The following is a 17,017-nucleotide window of genomic DNA, read 5'->3' as shown; positions in this document are numbered from 1 at the left end:
TATGTCTCATAATGAGTTAACTTTAAAATATCTTATTTGCAAATATCTGTTTCCAGAGATTAGCCTAAATGACCAGCGCCAGAAAAACATTCTTAGCTCAGATATCCGTCAGCTACACTGGATCGGTTGGAATCCCCAGAGGCTTATTGTCTTCAGACAATAGCCGATGGGTTCTGAGATTGGTACAATGCTTACCAAATTCACCATCTTGGTGTTGTGTGTTAGCCTACTAAAATAATTAGCACAAAGTACAGTTGAGGGCTTGCCTGGGTCCAGACCTTTGAATCTGCCCACTCCATCGCAATTGAGTTGACCGATTCATCTGGCATTGTGACATGAAACAGCAGTTTCTTGGTAAAAATAATAAACAGCCACTGAGGCACACGGTGGGACTAAAGTAGCCAATGAGGATCTGGGACAGGACGAATGCTGTTGTCCAGTGGTGCACCACAACCAATGAGTAGTAATTACAACAATGGCAAGCGCTATAGACAAGATAGAGGCTCCTATCGAAGCTGCACTAAATGGACATGTCTTCTCAAACATCCTCTTCACTCTTAAAAGCCTAGCAAAACAGTCATGTTGGCATTGCTATGCATCGGTGTGGACATAAAATTACATTTGAGTCAGGTGGATACATTGGTCTCTAGTACCTGGTTAGAGAAAATCAAATCCTCTTCCTCTACAGAAATCACCTCAAGTGGGTGCAATGTCAGACTGAAGATGGAAGCAGAGTGAAACAGGCAAGCTGAGGGCCTGAGGCTGATGCAAATGTCATTAGTTTGCAGCATTTAGCATAAACCAAAGTACTGGACCATTAGGAATGTGGACTCGATGCTTTTGTTCGATGAAAAGTTAAGGGACTGTCAAAATTATCACAGTTTACCCTGACAGGGACATGAACGTCTGTCCCACATTTCATGGCAATCCTTCCAGTAGCTGTAGAGATATTTTACTTAAAACCACAAATTTCAACTTCCTGGTTGCGCTAGAGGAAAAGTTTAGAGGATCGCTTAAGTTATTAAAATCACTCCTCCAGGGAACATGGATATCTTTATAAAATGTCATGCCAATCCTATAGTTGATGAGATATTTTTGTCCGGACCAAGGCGGTGTCACTAGCCTGACTAAAAAAGCAAGATTTGAATCTCCCGACGGACTTAAAAATCTCTGCTCCTTTATCAACTGCCTGATCAAAACTAGTGGAGAACAGTTGTTTCTCAAGGCAAATCATTGGTATGTAAATGTTATACAGTTTTGTTAAAAAAAAATCTTCTGCCTGATAAATAAACATAAAATACCCAGTACCACACAAGCACATCACATGTTGTATTCAGTGCTGTTTCACTGAAGAACAATCCCACATTTTCAGATCTGTGGTTGTGTGATAAAATGGACGAAACAAACACCAACTGAACATGCAGTCCTAGGCTATAACAAAAGGGAAGAAGCCTCATAGAAACAGACTGACTCACAAAAGCAGAACATTGAAAATGTGCTTTATCATGCAAGTCATATTTATTTTTAAATCATCAAGGCAATATAAACAGAGGAGACAGCAGAGATGTAAAACCTCCCAAAGAATACTGAAACTGATACAAACTGAGAACAACAGAGGAAGGTTTGAAATCAAAGCTCCTGCCAAGAAATGTAATGTATAACAGATTCTCTTGACAAACGACTAGAAAGAAAATAATTAAATCCAACATCCTCCATAAATTTGAGACGAATAAATATAATTCTTCAAATAAATATACCACGATCAAAGCGAAACAAAATTAGGTCTCTAAATAAAAGATTTGGCAATACAATACAAAATATGTATTAACGGCATTAGTCAAACTGGTGTATTTACAAAGAGATGGATGACTGTGTGATTGTGTGTGTGCGTAGTTGTAAGTGTGTGTGTGTGTATGTGTGTGTGTGTGTGAGATCTCATTCCACAGAGCAGAAGTTATCCAGAGCATTCTCTCGGGTCTTGGGGAGCTCACGCTGTTCCAGTAGTCGGTACTGGAAGGAAACACGGTTGATGTAGTTCCCACTGGACACCAGCCTCACCACTGAGTTATCACAACCAATCTTCATCTGGGCTGAAGGGCCAGAGAGAGAAAAACAGATCCTTTACACTGAAGCACATTCTTGGTCACCAGCCAGCCCTTCTTAGCCTGATTATGACGAGTGTGTGTGTCTTTGTTCTGTGTGTGAAGGGTTTAGCATTGCACCAATCGAGATAAGTCAATAAAAATATTATAGTATTGTACAGTAGTATTGCATATTGCGATTCAAAATGTAGGAATATTTTATTCCCATTTTAATAAAAGAGCCTTGATAGTGCATCTTTAATTACATTTGGTTTTTTTCCAGATATTTTCAATTTTTGATATTAAAATAAGGTGAAAATCAAGTTGTAAAATACATAACTGCATGGCAAATATTTCACCATGAGAAATTATCTTTTATTTTTGTATTTTGAAGGACTTATCTGCAGTATCATCTGTCAGAAATTATATTATTGGAAGCATATTTTGAACTGTCCTCACCACGAGAGAACCATTGTACCTCGTCATAGGACCCTGCTGTAAAACTAGTGAACAGCGTTTTAATGTGTGCGATAATATGCAGCCAGAAATTAGTTAAAATGTTTTTGCCAGTATGATGAAATGTGCCAAACTGTGTTTAAAATCAGGGTAATTTTCAGTGAAAATCTGCAGGCATAGCATAGCAAATCATATCATTGTCCATTACAAGGAGTCATATTTCTGACGGAAACCTGCTGTTACAGTGATAATGACATATTCACACTGGAGGGAAACCGGAGGGGTTCAGACTCACCGAGCCCACTGAGGGAGAAACAGAGGTCAGCTACAGGGAACATCATCGAGGTGTCCACCCCATTTCCCCCGAGCAGCTCCACATAGTCACCAGACCCCGAACAGCCTGTCCATACCTGCCTCTGTTACATAAACAAACAAACAAAAAACATTAGATTCCGTGCTGAAGTGCAGCTAAAGCTAGCAGGAAACATAAGTTCTGTTTTTTTTTTTTACCACTAGTGGCGCTATGGAGCACTGTGTTGATGAACGGCTTTGTATCTTGTGTCTACTGGCACATTGCTAGTAGTTAAAGTAGTCACTAGTAATGTTGAAGAAAGTTTCATCTGTGTTGGTGAGAAATATCTGTCCTGAAAATATAGATAATCATGTTTTGTTAGAAGAAAATTCAGCAGGGCATCTTCTTTAAATCCCAGTTTGTCTGCATGTTGTCGGTTAATTGTCGGTTTACTTGACCTTATACAGACATTATACATCTTTCTGCTTGAATTAGATCTCTCGTCCTTGTTCGTGGACACTTTTTTGGGCCATCTAGTGGTAGTAAGACCACAATACACTAATCCATGTAAAAACAAGATGGCAGCCATCTCTGCCAAGCCAGGCTGCAGCTGATCCTGACACAAAAGTGGACAAGGTCCAAAACCTGATCACATTTTATGGTCGAAACTTGTTTAATTTATGATTAATAATGTTTGTAGTTTGAAAGGTCAACAAATGTGACCAATTTTAGCAACAGTAACAAGTTAAGACACTCTTCATTAGAAAGTACATCATTTGCAGACATTGGGACTTTATTAGCGTTCCTTTGAGGACATTAGGGCTTATTATTATTGACAACATTTAGGGTTTTTTTTTATACTTATAAGTTCCTACTAATCTTAGATAGCTAGGAAAAATTGAAAATGCACACCAAACAAAATTTCAGGTCTCAGGATGTCAGAGCAGTGTCTCTCAAAGGGGGTTTCCGTACCCCTAGGGGTACTTTGGAGTACTGCAGAGGAGTATGTGAGATTTTTTAAAATGTTAAATTAAGGAATATCAGTCATGCATGATACCTAAAATAAATAAATCACTAAACTGTAAGTGCAGCTTATCAAAAAGATGCAGTTTAGTTCAACAACTAGTGTTATTGCTTGGTGACAAAAAAAATGGTCTGCCATGAATTTATTGACAGATTCTAAACATTTTAAAAGGTGTCAGTGTTTTTTAGTTACACTGATGGCATAATATAGGCCTTTTTTCCCACACAGGTCAGGGGCTACTTGGCTGAAAAAAACATTTTAAAGGGGGAACATTATTGAAAGAAAGTTGGGAAACCATTGCATTAAAGCAGTTACTATAAACACTGCTAACAGATGGTTCTATCTAACTATCACGTAGGCAGTAATCTGATATTCTGTTGCTATATACTCTAAAGCTAAAGGGTACCTTGGTCCATCATATTTTCTTTCAAAGCATACTTTTACATAAAATAAGATTACATGCAGCTGTGCCTGTAAAACAGTTCATACAAATCATCTCAGAAACTGAAAAATTTACAACATTTCAGTAGAAGTGTCAGGTTGTTGTATTTGGCCCAACAAATGCAGCGCTTGCAGTTTATCATAATGTCAACAGTCAGACTAGCTGCAGGAGTTGTTCTCTTCTGTCCAGGTTTTTAATCAACATGTTTTACATAATTTCTGCCCTTCTCTTGTTTGAGGGATTCTGATGTCATGTGGTGTTCATTACTGAAAGTTTATGAACCATTAAAGGAATACTTCACCTACAAAATAACCTTTTGTAAATCAGTTAGTCGGCCGTGATACCTTGAATTCATGAAGAGAGCTTTGTGTTTCTTGCATGCCTCGTTGAAAAATGGCGAACATATTGATTTATTGGGGACCAGGTTTAGCAACAGCTGAACTATAACAAAACATCTGCTTCCAAACTCTCACAGAACTCTTGCAGTATAATTCAAGTCTTGTTCATCCAGCCGTACACGCAGTACTTTCCAAATACAAGCATTTGTGCCAAAACATTAGTGTTGTAGTCTGAAGTTTCACTCTCCTTTCAGTTTTTAAATATCAAGTTTTTGACAAATATGTGTGTGTTTGGGAGGTACTGAGAATACGACTGAAGCACGCAAGAAAAACAAAGTTTTCTTCACAAACTCAAGGTAACACAGCATGAGTAAATGTTATAAAAATGGTCATTTTGTGGGTGCGGTGTTCCTTAAAGTGAATATTTACTGATGAACAATGAGCTAAAAGCCACTATAAAGCTTCCTAAAGCAGAGACGGGAGCTGCAGATTGAAAACAAGTTCACACAAGTGAAACCTGTCATATTGTCATTATTGATTATAGTCGCTTTAAAAATGTTTTGACTCAAACGTTCTTTACTACAATTTAAACTGTTTCATTACAATTTACACCAGAGTTCAACTTGATTGAACATTCAGCATAAAGGGTTAACAAACATTTCATCCTCCCATTTGCTGATGACAACAGCTGATTGAAGCCTTTATGAAGCCATTGCGCCTCCACACAGGTGTTTTCAATTTGCCTAATTAGACCTTTTGCCATGGAAGTGTAATTAGACTTTGTTGCACCTGTTAGAGCAGGATAATATCTGACAACAGAATCACTCACAGCACCAGTGCAGCACTGATTTGCCAAACAGAACATTGAGTTTGGACAACTCCGCAAAACCATGGATCATTTTCTATTTTCATATCTATATATATGGTTAATACAATATGAATAAGGTCTAAATAGGTTAAATAAAACAAATGAGTAAGGAACCTTTTGATATGATTGGAAATATGTGTATTTGCTTTCTTGCCAAGAGTTGACATGAACATTGATGCAGTTCTTGTGTCTGTAAGGTAACATTTATTTTATAGATATATATATATATATATATGCTGCTGGAGCCAGAAGATGGTTATCTTAGCTTAGCATAAATACAGTACTAGAAACAGTCCAACAATACAGATACTGATACTATCATTTTTACACTTATGTATTTGTTTGAATTTAACAAATGAGATATTAAAGGTACTGATAGGGGGGATTAGTAACATTTGACAGACCCAGACGAGCAGTTTTCAGCCTTTGAGCTAAACTATGCTAACGTCTCCTGAAAAATATTAAACTATTTAACTATTCCTTTAAGATTAGGAAACTATAGACCAATTTTACTGCAATAAATACAATAAGTTAAATGTGTTAGGGTCACTATATGTAAATATTTCCCCCTGCAAAATGCTCACATAAGTTATAAAATTTTTTGTTTAGTAGCCTGATAATGAGACTGAATTTTCTTTCACTTTAGTCTCTTGCTATTTTTATGAATATACAGTAGTTAAGTGAGTAGATACAGTATGTAGGAAGATGACATCCTACTTCTAATCACACCTATGAAGTTCTGATTGGTCGACTGTTTCTCTAATTAGGGGAAATTGATTGATTTGGGTTCATATCCAGGTGAATGGAGTTGGTTGTGACCAGAGGCTGATGGAGCTTAATGGTTAACTTTACTAAATGGAAAAAAGATTATGTCAAGCTGTGATAACAAATGTGCATGTGATTAATATGACTGATACACAGAGAGACGTCTTCTTATCTGAGTCATTTAAAGAAGAATTCCAAAGTTAGAAAAAGCAGTTGTTTGTCTGTCTGTCTCCGTGTCTCACCTGCGGGCTGAGCTCATTGCTTTTGGCCTGCTCCAGGCTGAGATCTGTCAGTCGGATCTCCACAGGGTAGATGATGGAGAAGCTGCAGTTCCTGCGCTGGTGTGGCATCACCATGGTGAAGCTGCCCTCTGGACTCTGAGACATGATGTTACAGGCTTTACACACACACACGCACGCATGCACGCACGCACGCACGCGCACGCACAAACACACACACACACACACGCACACACACACACACACACACACACACACACACACACACACACAGGAGGAGAGGTTTCAAATTAACAGTTCCCCGTCACCAGAGAAACTCATTACTGACACCTCATGTCACAAATTGGACATGATCAAGGCTGACTGCGGGGAGGGGACACAATTAGGGCTGAGCATGGAAATCCAATTCCAGTTCTGATGACAAAGATAAGAAAATAATGAAATCTGAATTGATAACAGTATGGTAGACTAGACAGGCACCAACAGGAGTCGGAACAGTTTACTCCTGCGGGCATGTTGTTCATTTAGAGACATTTTCGTGGTGAAGGAGCCGTGCCAATCAAAGCTGACGAGAGAATGTTTGAATAAATATTATTGAGTGTTATTTGTTCTGCAAGATTTGGAGACGAGATTAATGACTTTTAAGTGTTGTGTGTGTGCGTGGTTTTTCCATTTTGATGAGGTAAGATAACGTACAAGGGAGCAGAATGAATATAAATAAAAATCTGCTGTTATTTTAATGAAATCTGTCGAAAACAGGTGAAATATTTGTTTTCATTGGCCATGAAGGGTCCACACATGTTGAGGGACATGTTCTGAGATTTGATTGGTCATTTGATGGCCAGTTTTACCCATTTGCGGCCTTCTTGTGACACAGCAGAGGCAGGATCGTGACCAGCCTCAGTTAACTGTCATTATATGAATAAGAGTTCACACATGTGCCTGAGATTTATGTTGTCTCCCTGATAAGATAATCCATTCAGACTCCCTTTTTTTGTGTCACTGCTCTGCCTTTGTCCGTCTTTGTCTCACAGCCAGACTGTGATTGTTATGTTGCTTGACACAGTGTTAACACCGTGTTTGTCAAGCAGCTGGAAAACAGGTGCATGCCTCTCATTCAATCCCGTCCTGTCGCTCTCGGCCTTGATTAATGCTCGACCAGGCGCAAATGTCCGGCAAGGACACACATGCATGCACACAAGTCACCAGTCTAGCCTTCATTTTAGGACAAGAAAATAAACAGCACAAACCTGATTTAGATGCAAGGCTGCATTTGTTTAAATTATTGCTCATGATTTTGTTTTTTGTTTACAATTTAGTTTTTATGGATGTTGTTTCTGTTTATTTTTGCTTTTAGACTTCTCAGCCCTCGAGTGACCTGAAGGACTCACGGAAAGGGTTGTGTAGCTTTTTGACAGAGAGAGTGAAGCCGCTGTCAGGGCTCTGGATGCGAAAGAAGATCATGGCGACGTTCTGTGAGGAGCGGCTGCTGGCTCCCGGTGCTGTGGAGGAGCAGTAGTCTGTGTAGCGCTGGTGCAGAGGGAGCTGGTGGTCCTGTCTGCTGGGGAACTTCTCTCCCTTCAGAACCCAGCCGTCAAACATCTGCAGCAGGAAAATCATAATTTCATTTTATGATTTCATGATTTTACTCATGATATTTGCACCACATTCTTTATATTGTTTGAGGGAAGGTGTTGGGAGCCAAAAATGATCCATGTATAATATTTATTACAAAGCCACCCCCCTTAACATGCACAATATGGAGTGATAATTTTCAAGCATCGTCTTAAAAGTTGGAATAAGAATTTGAAGCAGGTGTAAAGCTCAGTATGACATACTTAGTTTTGTGTAGGAATACTGGTAAAGGAGACACAAAATTACCATCAGTGGGACTTCTCTTCACATAGGATGTGATCATGATGGAAATTTGGCAGTTCGAGAATGTGTCAAGCTATTTTTTTTTACATAGGATGAACATGTGGTTGTTGACTTGAAATGTTAAAAATTGAGAACTGAGTATATCAGTGATACTGTACGATGAATGAGTTGATCAATAAGCCAGTCTCCCCCCCAAAAATCCTTATTCTTTTATTATCAAACTTGATTGAACAGCGTAATGTTTTTGAATAGCAAAAACACTGCTGTTAGCTTATGCTAGCCAGTTAAAATTAAGTTAATAAAAGGCAATATTATTTAACTTCAGGTGTCTTTTTTGCGTGTGCCTGCGCCTGTAAGATGGTTATTTGTGCCTACGAGCTGTGTGCGTTGAAGTTTATGTCTGTGTTTGCCTTTTTTATTTTTTAATTTGTGATTTTAGCTACCTGCTCTGATCTGTGCAACACTCTGGGCAAAGTGGGTTTTTTTTAATTGTGCTTTAAAAATAGATTTGTCTTGACTTTTCCAAGGCTATTAGTCTAACACAGTTTACAGCACCATCTACACTGCAGTGCTGTGAATCATACTAAATTGCAACTATAATCCAACATGAATTAATTGAATTAAATTCAATCTCATTTATGCAGATGATGTTATTGAATATAAAGATGTGTGCTGTTTGGTTGTGTTGAGCCTCTTTCTCCTGTTAAAGGGGGTCTGTGGAGTTCAGGTAACACCTCGACCCGGCGTGTAACCCCAGTCTGTGTTATAAAGTTAACCAGTCTTTCTCTGTGTTATGCCTTTTACCACTTGAGCCCACACAGACTGGAGCTGCAATGTCACTGGCAGGCTTGGCTTCACAACTAAAGCCTTCCCACACTTGCTCTGAGCAGTGTGACCAATGCATGGAGGATTCAGTGGGGCGTTTGGCCCTTAAACACCGCCTTAACCCTGTCTGGCATCGTTTTAATCAAACAGAGGCAGATGAAATAGGATTCAGAGTTTAAATTCCAAAGCTTCGTTTGTGCATGGAAGACAGGACTCTTCCACTCACAAAAGGGGCCGGGGGATGCGTGGGTGTTGTTTTCGGTGAGTGGAGCCAACCTTGATGAAGTCTCCGGCGCTGCAGTCGATGTTGACGTCAGACAGCTCCAGGCTGATGACCTCACTGGGCTCGGCGATGATGAAAGCAGCACAGGCCAGCTGTGGCCGAGACGCCACAAAGGTAAAGTAGCCATCGGTGGCAAGCATGTCCAAACATCCTACGCACCGTACACAAACATTACTGATTGATAATGACAGAGAGGGGATTCACGGAACAATTTTAAGTCAGTGTTTGACCACAAGTAAACATCCAGGATTTAGTGGGATCTTAAAATCTGCTCATGAACTCAAATTGTGATGTTGATAAGCTTCATGGTCAAACACAGTGAACATAGATCTTGACTGGGGAGTAGAGCTAATATGGCTTTAGAAAGTTTGTGCCAAAATTATCCTCAAGTGTCAATTCATTCTGGGTATAACATTGACATTTCTAACATTTTGCCTTGTGCACTTTAAGAAAACATAAAACGGATGTCCTATAGTTACTGCAGGTACAGTGTTATGTACAATAAAGACTAAGTCATGGATTGTTTAAGTGATTAATTGACTGATTGATGGATATAGTATTAAAATCAGTACCTGCCTGGTCACTACAATGAGCATCTCTATACTAAATGTTTCAAATTCATCACTTAACAAAGCTTAACTTTTAATTATGCAAAGTGTCTACTTGTTGTTTGCCAAGTCTGTGAGTTAAATCAATGACTGAATAAAGACATCATTTACAGCTGCACTTACTGAGAGGTCTGCGGAAAATAAAATCCTCTGATTCTCTCTTTTGGTCCAAACTGAGCAGAGAATATAATCCATCTGCAGCTTCATTGTCCTGAATAAAAACACAACAGTCACCAAATGTTAGGTTGAGAGAGACAGTCTAACCTGTCTGACTGAAGCGATGTGGAATTATTTGATTAACAGTGAAAAGTCTTACCTCAATGTAGCGACTGAGCCCCATCCTGGATGAGAGGGAGATCAGAAAGAGGAACAGCTGTGTGCGCAGAGCCACCGACATACTGGAGCGCGTCTCTCAGTGGAGTGTTTCCTGAAGCAGAGGGGGGAAAATAACAGCGCTGTGTGAGAGGTGGCAGCTTTTATAGCAGCACACACAGACAGGCAGGCAGGCCCTACATCAGAGGGTCACTGACAAACACTGAGCCGTGCAGACTTAGTCATTTTAATCATGTATGGAAATCTGTCAGTCATCAGACCAGTATTAGTGCACCATGCTTCCCTGTGTGTGATCTAATAATAGCTTAATTTTGTTGAAACAAATCAGTTGAGTCAAAATGTAAACGTGCCAAACTGCATACACAATATTATTTTGTTGGTTTTTAAATTATGATGGCATTTTATTCATGAAAAATGAAGCTAACATGACAAATACTGAAATAAAAAATCCAGCAAACAAAGCAGCAAATTCATTTTCACACTTTTTTATATTCATAGAGTTCTTTTGAACATTTGGCCAGATGAAAATTAACTGTATTGGCCTATTTATTAATCTTTGTCTTTATAGATGAATGGATATTGTCCCTGATAAATAAACACAATGTAATAAAAATAAAAAGTTCAAGCTCTTACAACTATACAACTACAACTACTAGCACTATACAAGCACTTTTTTCCTTTTTATCATACATTTCATGTGTGATGTGTATCTAACATTGCAATAAATTCCTTCCAAAGTTACCGTAAAACTTAAAATAAAAGCCCAGTGTGGCAACACATTTTGACAAATAAAGGCCTGTCTCAATTAGACACCTGGTCTGGTCGCCAAGCAGTTCTTTTTAAAAGCTGTTTTAATAGAAGTTCTTAAGATATATAAAAGCAGATTGTTGGCTACTTCAAATTATGTGTCCATTTAGCTGTAAGTTATTCACATTCCTTTTGTCCAGTCCTCAGATCAAAAGAATCAAAAAGGTTTTTCAAAAAAATTAATCCAACTTGTGAGTATTGTTTTAACAGGATAAAGTGGTGTTGTGTCGGTATGTCAGGCGCATTAATTCTCGAGTGCCTTCTCTCTCTGTGATGCATTGTTTGTCGGAGCTAGATCATATATATACTGATTTAAATAAACAATTTGATTGTATTTCCCATCTTTGCTGAGCAACAGTTTTATGTGAAAGGAATTAAAGGCCTGTCCCAAATATAAAGATAATAGCCCGGGGTACTAATTGAAGTTTTACAGTATACCCTGCCTGCAATGATTCAGTTTCCAACAACCGCAGCTTCAGGTTTGACCAGCCATTCAAAACAAAAACAACTTGAAGTGTTTGTGAATGGGAAGCCAGTGAGGGATCAGGTTAGAGAAGCAGGCTTGTGACTGAAGCTTTAATCTCCTGTGAGGTACAAGTCTGACATCTGTAGAACTTTGCCTCAGAGTGAGTGCTGACTGGGGTGGAAACGTTTTCTGATGGTGACTGTGCTGGACTAAATCAACTGACTAAGTTATTATTAATACCCACTGTGTATCATGGTGTTTTTCTCAACTGTTATAAACATTATTGTTTAGGAGACAAGGATTGCCTGGTCTCAAAGTGTACCTTCTTTTACCCTTTATCTCCTACTCCTCTCTTCCTTCTGAGAAATCATGGAAAAGTTTGTGGTCTGTCCTTCTAAACCAAGAGCTAAGAGCAGGTAGATTGATACTGTGGCAGCAAAAGCCAATCAACAAATACAATCAGTAACGACATATAGTTCTATCTTTATATTCAGTGTGGAAACAACATTCTGTTATAAATTAGCTGGTGGCACTAATTTTGTTAAACTCAAGCACACAAAGATAATCACATCAGACCAGAGGATACTTTTGCTTAAATGACATGTCAGTTTTCTTTCATTTGATCTACTTCTGGTGTTTCTGTTATTTTGGTAGGCACATGTTTCATTCCCACCAGAGACTGGTTGTTAAGTGTGTTGTTGTGTCATTCCTTGCATGTCCGTATCAGGAGGCTACATTGTCAGTTCTGCAGTTATGTAACAGGCACTCAGAGAATCGAAACAACGCTTTACTCTGAACTGACCAAATTGTGCGAAAGGATAAGTATAAAATAGGAGAATGAGAATAGCAGCTTGCATACAGCATACAGCAGGTTTCAAGAACAGTAAATGGTAGATGAATAGATGACAAGTAGATAACTACTAGTTCAGGTGATACTTGACCAGTGATAAGCCCCACATCTTTAAGGTTTTTAAAATACCTTCACCTTTGTCATTCAGATAGTATGCTGGGGTGCAGCACCAAATTTTGGGGCCTATGCATACATAGTCTCTGTGGGCCCCCTGCCCTTCTTCTCTTGATCCATGTCTCCCTTACCTTTTGATTTTCTTTTGTTGGTCACAAAATCAGTTTCCTTTCTGTCCCTTTACTTACTTTACTTTTTTGGAACCCAGATTTTCTTTACTCAGGTATAAATATGACAGTGTGCTCCAGCAGCGTGAGCAATCAATCACTCAACAAATGCTAGTGCTGGGGTGGACTCAACCATTTTGCACCTTTAAGGGGTGAGAGGGGCCTCAAAGAGCTTTGACAGTTATTATTTATACAAAGTTCAGTCTTTCAACCAATTTGTTATCCAATTTTAATTGAGTTATGGCACCAATCACTTATAAATAAAAAAAATTGCAAACAAAACACACTTTTCATTCCAGGCTTTTCGAGGGCCCCCCTCCCACTGGGCCCTGGATCAGTCCCACTTGTCCCCCCATTATAACACCCCTGAATATATCCTCGTGTTGTTTGTCCAACTAATCTATTCACTTAAAAAATCTAATATCATTGGGTAAATGGTCTTCTGTTGGGCTAATATTTAATTCAGAGTATTGAAGACCACATTTAGTTTGCATCATTGGAGATCTCTGATTCACAGTTAGAGCAGCTCAGATTATTATGGCATGGATTTGTCAGATAAGCATTCATCCTGTGAACCCTACTCCAGCATGGTATAACAAAAATAGGTTTCAAAATATATGCCAAATTCCTGCCCTACCTATGACATGTAACTTAAAAACAGTAACACCAGATGATGTCTGCCTCATTTTAGATGGCAGGAGTGAAAATTAGTCATCCTCAGCATTTGTTGTGCTCTGGTTTTATAGTGATGAAGACAGTTGGGGAACAATTAGATAGAAAATAGGATGCAGGCTCTACAGGGTGATTTTTTTCTTTGGAAACTATCATGTTTTTCTCGAATGAAGTACAGATTTTAAAGCACTCTAGGAGCTCAAATGACTTGGGAAAATAATGCATATAGCTGTGTACATGAAAAATAAAAAATCTGCCCGGGGAAACTCCCTGGCTCCACTTGGGTGTTTTTCTGCTAGTAAGACCCAAAAGCCAAAGTATTCAAACATACAGCTGTATTCAGAAGCAGAGTATCAATGATATCTTTTTAACAAAACAAGAAGAAACTGAGGAGCAGCACAACTCAAAGAACAAAAAAGAACTGAGAAAGAGTGTGAGAGAGAGAGATAAGCTGTGATGTAATTTGGTTTGCAGTGACACAGCAAATTCATTTAGATGAGACTAATCGTTTGTGTCCATGCTGCCTTTGCGAAAGGTCAGACTAAGAGTGGAGGAGATGACGATCATCCTGTCGGCATTCATACACACTTCAGCCCACACTTTCTCTCATTCATCTGAAATGAAGACGAGAGACTGTGTGAAACTCCGGCCCGCAATTATCTTATGCTAATGATAGCTGACATTTTCTCATAGCGTTGAAGGTCTGTGACGCCACACACACACAGGACTACAAGCTGAATAAAAACAAACAAAAACAATAATGAACATAATGAATAACATTTGGTCGAACAGCCCCTCGCCCTGTTGTCTCACAACGCTGATGACCTATTCAAGGTGTATTACTTTCATTTAAAAGCCAGTGGTCAGCGATAATAATTAGTTGTCTTACAAAGTCCTCGTGTTGAGGAGATGTCTGAACCTATTAGCCTGTGTCTCGCTGCAGAAGTCTGCTTTGCTAATGTGAATGACAGCAGAGGAAAAAGGAAAATGCTGGGCTAAATGCTACATGGTGTGTGTGTGTGTGTGTGTGTGTGTGTGTGTGTGTGTGTTCATGTGCTACAAGTGCTCGTCCCTTGGCAGTTTCACACAAATGCTGCGATGTGTGTGATGTGGTGCTGCGATACATACTGTAATTGTTTAAATCCAATTTATTAAATGAATCGATAGACTTTAATGAACAAGTAACCCCACACAGTCTCATTACACTGCTCTGAATGATGAACAGATTTATCAATTCGCATTATGCTGGTCTATTCCCAGAGTTCATCTTCTAATCTGATCTAATATAATCATATCTAACCCCTCTTCCCATATCACAACCCCACAACCCCACCACTCACCCACCCAGCCTCCACCCCTTCACTGAAAATCCTGAATGAATGAATGAAAGAACATGCTGTGCTGCCCAGAGCGAAACTCTCCATGCATGTTCTGAATTTCTGTTCACATTGAAGAAAACAGTAGCCAGATACAATCAGCAAACAAGTACACAAAGAGAACATGACAGCATAGAAAGTGTCCTGCTAATATGTGGCATACAAACACAGACAAACGCATACATATTAAATCAGCTGTTAGAATAAGTGAATTTTGTTTGGCATACAAATGTTGGCAAATGTCCTTGCTCTGATGTTGCCAAAAAATGTAACATGAAATTCAGTTATGATTAATTATAACATGATTTTTAATTGAGGATGCTCCATGTCCTCATTATTAAAATGAATCCAAGTGCCAGCTGCCTCTGTATCAACCACGGAAAAGACTACAACACCATCTGGTGGCAAATGTAGGAACAGGTTTAGGCGTCTGAGGGTCATAACAATGCAAGATATGTACAAATTACAGTGGGGATCAAGAACTACACCCACAGTTTTCTTAAAAATGCGACTACTTCTGCTCATCAGGACTGAAGCAGTTCAGGAAATTCTAAGTAGCGTGATTTGGAGTGCCCTCTGTGTCTGTGATGTTCGTCTCAGCTGGCCAGATGTGCCACTCAGTCCTCCATGTGGTCAAAGTGAAATCACAATGATTGTTGACTCCAGACATTAGCGACTTAACTCTGCCTCCTATCCCAGCATGCAACCTCCCGCTGCACACCTGCTCCCTGCCAAAGATAGTACATATAGCTAAGTATTTTTGCTCTGTTGTTCACTGTGTGTTGACTCCCTCACACACGCACACACTACTTGTGTGGATCTGTCCGTCAACGCAGCGGCCCAGCCCAGCTCTCTTTACTGCCTGACTGACCCATTCATCTCCTGTGGGGGCCGTAATGAGCCGACCCTCCCCGTTTGGACCGACCTGACAGAGAGAGATTACTTTAAAGCCTGCATGGATTTTCTCCCTTGTCCCCTCCTCCCCATTGCTCTCCCCTGAAAGTGGTTAATTCAAAGTGCATTAATGAGGAGCGATGGATAACACACTCTTCTTTTAATTACCTTCCAACGGAGTTCTTCAGGGGAGGCCTGGTGACTCCCATCTGATGCCTGTTTGTTTGGTTTGCTTTTAAAGTCTTTTGTCTCATACATTATGTCGTCAGAGTAAATTATAACAAAGCATGTATGGCTCAGTCAGACATGCTGTATATTAAGGTCATAAATAACTGGACATACAAAATATACCTTCATAAAAATGGTCTTGTTTCAACTGGGCAAGGTCACTCGAACCTTGATTCTGTTCATCACTGAGAATATATTGATACTACATAATGGAAAGATCCACTCCAACATCATGGGCTATTCGTTGGTCTGGTAAAGCAACAAACACATTTACTAATGGTGCAGTGGTGATTGATGGTGCATGCAGATGATGAGAATAATTCTACATAATAGTATAATTACAGAGTGCACTGTGGAATAATTGTTCCGGAGCAGCAGGGGACCTCTTATATCAAGGAAACACAATCAGACAGACTGATGCCATCACACACCGCAGTGGCCCAAAATGTAACTAAAGAGGCTGAGGGAATGAAATCATTGTTTAAAAATTTAACTCCAATCTTGTTTGATAGATTGGTGAGAAAATAGTTGATAAAAAATCATCACATTATATCAGTATATCCAACCAGAGTCTGTCACCATGTGTTTGGTCCTAATAGCTCACTCATTACCAACTCACTCAAGCCGCATCCTAAAAGACAAAGTTAAAATTAATTATGACGGGATGCTATCGAACATCCTCTCTTGTAAAATGACTTGTTCTTTCAAACAAACAATTCATATCAGAGTGACATGTTTTTTGCAGAAGACACAAATGATAAATGATTTCAGTGAGAACAAACCTGCTTCAGTGTAGTGTAAAATCTGCTGGGTTAAAATGATTTAGGACCACTTCCACTGGCTTGCACAAAGTCTCAGGAGACTCCTATTAGTCTTGGGTGGTATCAAGGTATTACAGTATACCAGGGTATTTAGAAATCCCAAAGATATGATTTTCAGTCCCGTCAAAAAATACAGATGCTCGTCTTTCTATTAGACGGATACAGAGATGCTGTGTTGAGGCGATGTAGT

General features: G+C 39.3%; 1 protein-coding gene across 1 annotated transcript in view; it reads right to left on the bottom strand.

Moving 5' to 3' along the window:
• Positions 1 to 1,512: 1,512 nt before the first annotated feature.
• The window catches only part of LOC126394053 (corticotropin-releasing factor-binding protein-like), a 93,944-nt gene continuing 78,439 nt past the window's right edge, over positions 1,513 to 17,017 (bottom strand). The window contains exons 3-9 of the mRNA XM_050050631.1: positions 10,416 to 10,526; positions 10,223 to 10,310; positions 9,485 to 9,642; positions 7,897 to 8,107; positions 6,509 to 6,663; positions 2,833 to 2,953; positions 1,513 to 2,090 (exon numbers count right to left, since the gene is read on the bottom strand). Coding sequence (XP_049906588.1) covers positions 1,936 to 2,090; positions 2,833 to 2,953; positions 6,509 to 6,663; positions 7,897 to 8,107; positions 9,485 to 9,642; positions 10,223 to 10,310; positions 10,416 to 10,496 — 969 coding nt within the window. The 5' untranslated portion in view covers positions 10,497 to 10,526 and the 3' untranslated portion in view covers positions 1,513 to 1,935. The remainder of the gene's footprint in view (positions 2,091 to 2,832; positions 2,954 to 6,508; positions 6,664 to 7,896; positions 8,108 to 9,484; positions 9,643 to 10,222; positions 10,311 to 10,415; positions 10,527 to 17,017) is intronic.

The sequence above is a fragment of the Epinephelus moara genome, chromosome 8 (genome assembly GCF_006386435.1).
Source record: "Epinephelus moara isolate mb chromosome 8, YSFRI_EMoa_1.0, whole genome shotgun sequence".
Taxonomy (NCBI): domain Eukaryota; kingdom Metazoa; phylum Chordata; class Actinopteri; order Perciformes; family Serranidae; genus Epinephelus; species Epinephelus moara.
This window is presented reverse-complemented; position numbering and strand designations above follow the sequence as displayed.